Consider the following 7,230-nt stretch of genomic DNA (forward strand, 5'->3'; position numbering starts at 1 on the left):
CGGGAATGAGTGGGATATGACAGGAGCAGAATTGAATTAAATTTGAGGCCCCCAATGCCAATTTGGAACCAAAGTGCATTAAAGCAGCAGAATTCTAAACCTTTCAAAACTGGGATTTATAAGGGGAATGCTAACACAGATTCAACAGTTACAACTCTGCCAGGGATTACTTTAATACCAAAAGCATACTGTCTCACTTTATAGAAAGAGATTATTCAGTTGTCAAACAACAAAGGTTGTGTTTGTCCATTTTTAAACTTTTTTAAGTGCACTTTTTACTTTACTGACGGGCAATTCTGAAATAAAATAAAATACTCCCTTTCTTTCTTTCTTTCTTTCTTTCTTTCTTTCTTTCTTTCTTTCTTTCTTTCTTTTTTTTTTTTTTGCAAGGGAACGGGGTGACAGGGGAGCAGAGAAAAGGAGAGGAAGGCGGAGAGGTGGAGTTTGCCTCTGGTTTCACAGTTTATTTTATCAATAAGGCCCTGCCAGTTTTGCTTAACTCTTTCTACTCCACTTTCGTTAAGATACCAAAAGTGGGGAGTGGGGAAAAAGAGGAATATGAATAAATCTGACAAAGAAAAACAATCGGACAGCGATACAAGAATGAGGAGACTTTTCAATTGGGTGTTCATCTAGAGGGGGGAAAGCGTGAGGAGGAGATTTTTAAGAGAAAGGGAAAAAGAAATCTGAGGGCTTCAGAAAACAGAAAAGCTAATCTTTGATTAAAATACTCAGCAGCATGCCAGGGAGAGCAAGACAAAAACCTCAGAGCTATTTTTTATATTTATTGTGTATGAACTGAAATGAGAAAGAACAAGCAAGTTCACGCTGGAAAGAGACTGGGACAAGGCTCGAGTGGAGTTGTGACTTTTGGGTAGAGGACCCGAGAATGCAGTTTGAAATCTTTCACGGGAGACTTGCAGACGTCTCTGCATTTGACATAGATAAAGAATCTCTCTGAAAAGTTGTTGAAAGGTACCAGCAAGTGTAGAAAGGGGAGCGTCGGAAGATGTCTTTCAGACCCCAGATGGAGAGACTGTTCTTTTATTCCAAATTCCCAAGAAGCACAGAAGTCGTACATGTTAATAAGAGAACACACAGACACACACCCATAAGTTACATGCCATGAAACAAAACAAGGAAATAAGGAGACCTTTGTTGATCCCTGTTCGCTTACACAAATCTTAGTTTGCTTAAGCATCTCAAGACCCTTTTCCCGATTTCAGCTCCTCCTCACGGCTTTCTCTCCCCGGGTACCCAGGTGCACGAACGGGATGGTGATCTTTACAAAACGTCAACATCAACAACAACAAAAACCTCTCGCTCACACAAAAGCCCACCTTGTAAATGAATGGAATATTAACGACTACCTAATAGTTACACCGTTGGCAGGGCGAAACTGAACACTAACACAGCTATTTCTCCAGACTGCCAGTGAAGCCGAAGCAGCTCGAGGAGAAACGCACCTACTGTATGTGAAATGCTGGTGCAGATTTTTTCCCTATCAGTCTAACCTTCTGTGTTGATGCATGAATGCTGGTACCCACTTACAGGGATGCCAGATGATCAGTGCAGAATGAAGGTCCCAAGAGAGAGGATCACATGGTTCTCTCTGCCCTGTGACGTCACTAGCAGATGGCATGGGTACCAGCTCTGGCAGTTGGCATCAATGTCACTTTTTAGAGATCAATGAGATAGTGCAGATATACACAGATCTAGAGACTCCAGGAGACGATGCGACACTCAGCCTGAAAAGATTTGGAAGATACAAAATGAAAACTGATTATTGAATGAAATTAAAACCTAAGGTAATATAAATAAAGATCTACTTCAATTGATGCTGGCTTTGCATGCAAGTATTTAAAGATACAGTGTCACTGTCTTATAGTATTTATATGCTCTTTGCCATCTATAACTTCTTATCATATTTCATTCTTATGATGTAATTGTCACATACTTTCACTGCTATTATGTAACACTGCAAGTATGTGGACATTACTAAGAGTTTGTGTGTGTGTGTGTGTATGTGTGTGTGCTGAGGGGGCTAGAGATTGTTAAATTGAAAAGTCTCTGTTTTAAAGTGCTTATTTGTTTGAAGACTTTAGATGAAAATACTTGCTGCTTCACCAAACGAAAGCCAAAATTGCATTTGAAACACAAATTATTTTCCCCTTTCATTCGGGATTCTGAACACACGTGCACAATTGCAGTCAGAATCCTTGGACCGTTCCTGTCAGATATTAGCTAGAGGGAGACTTCTGTGGCTCGTAGAACAAAAACACTACGAGAGTGGTTTTTTGTCCAGGATGATTTGAACAGCAGCAAACAGACGATTACATTTGGAAAAATTGTCAATGTAAAAGCAGTCTTAGCATTTTCTTTGATTAAAAAAAATGCCAGTGATTTTTATTTTTTTAATTTATTTATGGAGTTTATTCCAAATTAGCCCCAACCCCCCCCCTTTTTTTTGTGAAGGCTGGGAAAATAGTGCTCTTTTACATATTTCTTCACTAATCAGAAAGAAATCAGTTTAAAAACATTGGCTCTGGTTAATCTTTTCTTTAAATTTGTAAATGTCAATAGTCACTTATCTAAATTTGCAGTTATATAATACAGTAGATAAAGTTAAGGCTTATTTCTTTTTCTAAAACAAAACAAAACAAAACACCTCACAAATCTGTCAGCTAATGGAGAGATAACACTTTTTTATTTTAAAAACTGGGGTCTCTTCTCATGTGGTACTCAGGGGAATTGGAATTAATGAAATTCTGCATTGCTATACCATGTTTTGCATTTGCTTAAATTCCACGGTCCTTTTTGTGCATTAAAACCAGTTTAAAATCAAAGGGAAGTGGAAATGGTGGTGGCATTATCATAAATGCTTCTTGTTTTATTTTCTTTTGATAATTTGCCTATAAAAATCTATCCTATTGCATGTGCCAATGTTTTTTTTTTATAATTACTAGTCTGCACAAACTCAAAGATTCTATTTAATGTAAAAACTAGGTCCCAGAATTAGTCTTATTCATGTGTTTTTGTATTCTTATGAATAAGTCATTAAATATGCTTTAAGTGTATCGACTTTAAAAATGAAAACACTTTAAATATTGTGCTGGCACTTTTTCAGGTAATTTAAGATTAGAGAACCATGTTAACACTACCGTTTGATGAGTCTGTTGTAATGCCAGAATCCCAGATGTGCAGAAAGTTTTCTAGAGAATGTGAGGACCAGAAGCAAATTAAGAAACCAGAAAGCTTTTCCAAACAGATTGTCCTTCGAGGAAAGAGCATCAAAAGGGCCCCAGGAGAAGAAACCGAGAAGGAAGAAGAGGAAGAAGACAGGGAAGAGGAAGATGAAAATGGCTTGCCCAGAAGGAGGGGTCTTAGGAAAAAAAAGACGACCAAGCTCCGACTGGAGAGGGTCAAGTTCAGGAGACAGGAAGCTAATGCACGTGAGAGAAACAGGATGCACGGCCTCAACGACGCTCTGGACAATTTAAGAAAAGTGGTCCCCTGTTATTCCAAAACCCAAAAACTGTCCAAAATAGAAACTTTACGACTGGCCAAAAACTACATCTGGGCACTTTCTGAAATTCTGAGAATCGGCAAGAGACCTGATCTGCTCACGTTCGTCCAAAACTTATGCAAAGGTCTCTCCCAGCCAACTACAAACTTGGTGGCAGGGTGCTTGCAGCTCAACGCCAGGAGTTTCCTGATGGGTCAGGGTGGGGAGGCTGCGCACCACACAAGGTCGCCCTACTCTACTTTCTACCCACCCTACCACAGCCCTGAGCTCACCACTCCCCCAGGGCATGGAACTCTTGATAATTCCAAGTCCATGAAACCCTACAATTATTGCAGTGCGTATGAATCCTTCTATGAAAGCACCTCCCCTGAGTGTGCCAGCCCTCAGTTTGAAGGTCCCTTAAGTCCTCCCCCAATTAACTATAATGGGATATTTTCCCTGAAGCAAGAAGAAACCTTGGACTATGGCAAAAATTACAATTACGGCATGCATTACTGTGCAGTGCCACCCAGGGGTCCCCTTGGGCAGGGTGCCATGTTCAGGTTGCCCACCGACAGCCACTTCCCTTACGACTTACATCTGCGCAGCCAATCTCTCACCATGCAAGATGAATTAAATGCAGTTTTTCATAATTAATGAGGAAAATGAAAATAAACAGTGGTCATTCACCTCCCCCGTCTAATTAAGACAAAGCAGATGCTTGTGGGCTGAGTAATTGGCACAACTCTATCTGAGGTGTTTACTAGTTCCTGAAGTGTGTTTCAACTATTGTGAGAATTTTCTATGTAATAATAAATCTCTTTTCGTATGAGAACTTCTTTTCCTTTCCTTTAGTCTGTAAAGCACTGTGATTCTGTTTTTACTGGAAGGATTTTTTCCCCCTTGTTTTATTTTCTTTTAAATTCACTTAATTTGTTTGAACAAGGTGTCTAAGAATATACTGTTGAATAAAGACATGCACACAGCATAACTCAATGTCTATTTCAGTTGTACAGTAATTATAAAAATGCATGTTATTAAAATCAGATGAATAAAATGATGTGTTTATAATTACTAGCAATTATATATTATGTATCTCTGAAAATTGAAAATATTGAGAATAACACGAAGGTGACATTGATATTGGAAAATGCATTTGAGGATGTGCAACAATATAAAAAGCTATGCAATTTTCTTTTTATTAAGGATGAATCTAAATGCATTCAATTGGTAACTATTCCTCTTCAAGTATTGCAGATGGGGCAACAAGATATTTGGGTGGACGGTGTCATGATTTGGGAACAATTATTTCAATCGTAAAGAAAAATTTTTCAGCACTTGTTTTGTATTATTCAGAAATTATCTGTACAGGTTTGTTATCACAATGTATAATTGTGTTTTTCCACCCCACATTTTTAAAGCAATTAAACATAGATATTTACACTCCTAAAGGACATCTATTAGCTGTGATATTTTTGCACGGTACTTATTATTTCCTGGTACGCAGCTGCTTTCTGTCTCTAACACTCCCTTCTCCCCATTTCAGAAATATTTCTGGATCTCAACCGTACAAGGTAAAACAAATTTCTTAAACAAAATGGCCAAAGCGCTTACAAGAATTTTTTTTTTTTCTAAGTATGTTAAATGAAAGAAGAGGAGCCCATGAGGGTTAAACATCCTGGGGAAACAATGATAAATCCTGGTAACCTTCAGCTCCAGCCGAAATTCGGTGGCAAATTTCCAGCAAACACCAAGAGTGGATGTTAAAAATGGAAGGTTTTACGCTGCTCGGTTTAAATAAGTCTGGCCGATTAGAGGCTAAATTCTGTGTGATTAAAAGTTTCCTGACAAAAGGCCACCAAACACCTACCTGAATAGCTAGCGCCTGGGGAGCTCACCCTCTTAGGCAAAACTGAGCCCCTTCTAGAATAAAAACCAAGGTGGCAGTGACCTCCCTCCAGCTGCCCTCTTGCTCAGGTTTGCCCCCCAGGGGGAGCCGGGCAACAGCTGCGAAGGCCGGCAAGGTTAGCAGAAATGGGTCCTGCGGTGGCGGGACGGAGCGGGTCGGGTGGGCCCGGGCAGGGGGTCCGCGCTCACCGCCGCCCGGCGCTGCCCACTCCTGCGCCCCGCAGGCACTGCCCGGGACGGCGCAGGCCCGACGGCTCTTCTCGGGCGGCGCGTGAAGAGGACAGAGGCGGCTTCGCGCCCCCACATTTGTCACCCCGGCACAGGGGCACAGGCTGCACTGACCGTGGCTTGCCCGCAGTGGGCGCCCTGGGGCCGGGGGCCCTGCGAGCAGCTCCCGAGCCGACCTCGCCGGCCAGGAAAGGGGCTTCGCGCTCCGGGGAACCGGCGGGCCCGGATGCCGTGGTCTGAAGCTAGGAGGAGACGACCTCCTGGTACCAGGACCCGAGAGGCTGGAAAGGGCGTCGCCTCTTCACCCGCCCCGTCTACCGCAGTGGAGGGAGCGGCGGCGGCGGCGGCCGCTCCAGTTTGCCCACATTCCGTGGAAATCTGCCCCTGTCCTGCCCTCCCACGCCTGCGGGACTTCTAGAGCCCAGGCTGAAAGGCCTGCGACGGGGTTCTCCAGGGGCAGCGACTCTCCAGCTCCCCCCGCGTTAGCGCGCACCGCAGACGCGGTCCGAGGGGTAAAGGTGCCCAAGCAGCTGCTGGCGCAGGACTTGGCTGGTTTTGAACGTGCCGTTCTAAGCGGTGGTGACAGCACCTGTTCATTCCAATCCCGCGAGGGCATGAAGTCGGGGAAAGAGGAGGAAGTGTGCCCTCTAGGGGTGGAGAGAAGTTTGCCCGAGGTAGGGAGCCATCAGTCTCCTGTCTGTCCGACTCAGGAATGACTCGCCCGCGTCCTCGCAGACGCGCTCAAAACTTGCCTTCTCCGGGACTGTGTCCAGGATTGCCAGGCCTCTTTAAAGCCCCTTTGATACTGGGAGTCTGATCACTGCTCACCCCGTCTGAGCGAAGAGCAAGAAAGTGAGGAAGCATCTGGAACAAGAAGAAGCTGACTTGAAAAATTAAGGCATTTCTGTTTAGTCACTAACAGAGTAAGTGCGGTCTCCCCGACCTTGTTCCAAGGTGACCCGCTGCCTGACTGTGAACAGCATTGCGCCGGCTAAGAGTCTCCTTTGTCCAGACAGGCTTTGAAAACTGCGGTCTTTCCAGGGTCGCAAAGCCATGTTGGAAGTAGAGACTGCCACAGGAGATGCATTCTTCCCTCTCCCTTCTGGCAATACAGGAACGCTAAGGGAAAAAGCAGCTGGCTGAATGTGTGGGGAAGAAGCAAACATGCAGAAGTGTCTTATCTCAGTGCTTTGTTTGAAATGAACTCAAGCAAAAGAGTGGGCTTTTCCAGCACAGACCACAGAGATCATGAAATTTCTTCTATAGTTTGGGTGCACAAACCCGATGTGGGCGCTCTCCTCTGCCGGGCTGCTGAGATCTGGGATACCATGTTGTGTGTTAGTAAGATGTGTGGGACTGCGCCCTGTGATTTAATTATCCTTTGCGTCCCACTTTGCGTCCCTATCCTTTGATGACCCCTGGTATGGGAACCACCCAGCTGGTCCCCTTTACACTAACCAAGGTCAGGGTGTCAGTTCTCTTCCTCAGCAAGGCTGTACCTGTTCCCCAGGGACTGCAATCTTGAGAAATCATGACTTGTTCTTTCACATACCAACACTGCAGATGCCATGCATTGCAGAATCTTGCCT

The 7,230-nt window shown here is 43.9% G+C and overlaps 1 protein-coding gene across 2 annotated transcripts; it reads left to right on the top strand.

Moving 5' to 3' along the window:
• Nucleotides 1–1,518: 1,518 nt before the first annotated feature.
• On the top strand, nucleotides 1,519–4,954 carry NEUROD6 (neuronal differentiation 6). 2 transcript variants are annotated; one of them, XM_032305603.1, is made up of 2 exons: nucleotides 1,519–1,808; nucleotides 3,269–4,954. In XM_032305603.1, the coding sequence occupies exons 1-2, from the start codon at nucleotides 1,791–1,793 to the stop codon at nucleotides 4,160–4,162; spliced, it is 912 nt and encodes a 303-aa protein (XP_032161494.1). In that variant the 5' UTR covers nucleotides 1,519–1,790; the 3' UTR covers nucleotides 4,163–4,954. The 2 variants fall into 2 exon arrangements, with proteins under 2 accessions (XP_032161494.1, XP_032161493.1); XM_032305602.1 differs by having other exon boundaries at nucleotides 1,522–1,808; nucleotides 3,128–4,954.
• The last annotated feature ends 2,276 nt before the right edge of the window (nucleotides 4,955–7,230 follow it).

This window comes from Mustela erminea, chromosome 11, assembly GCF_009829155.1.
Source record: "Mustela erminea isolate mMusErm1 chromosome 11, mMusErm1.Pri, whole genome shotgun sequence".
Lineage (NCBI taxonomy): Eukaryota > Metazoa > Chordata > Mammalia > Carnivora > Mustelidae > Mustela > Mustela erminea.

Excerpts from the sequence above, each read along its gene's own strand:
- NEUROD6 (XM_032305602.1), top strand. The coding sequence starts at position 3,149 with ATGTTAACACTACCGTTTGATGAGTCTGTTGTAATGCCAGAATCCCAG.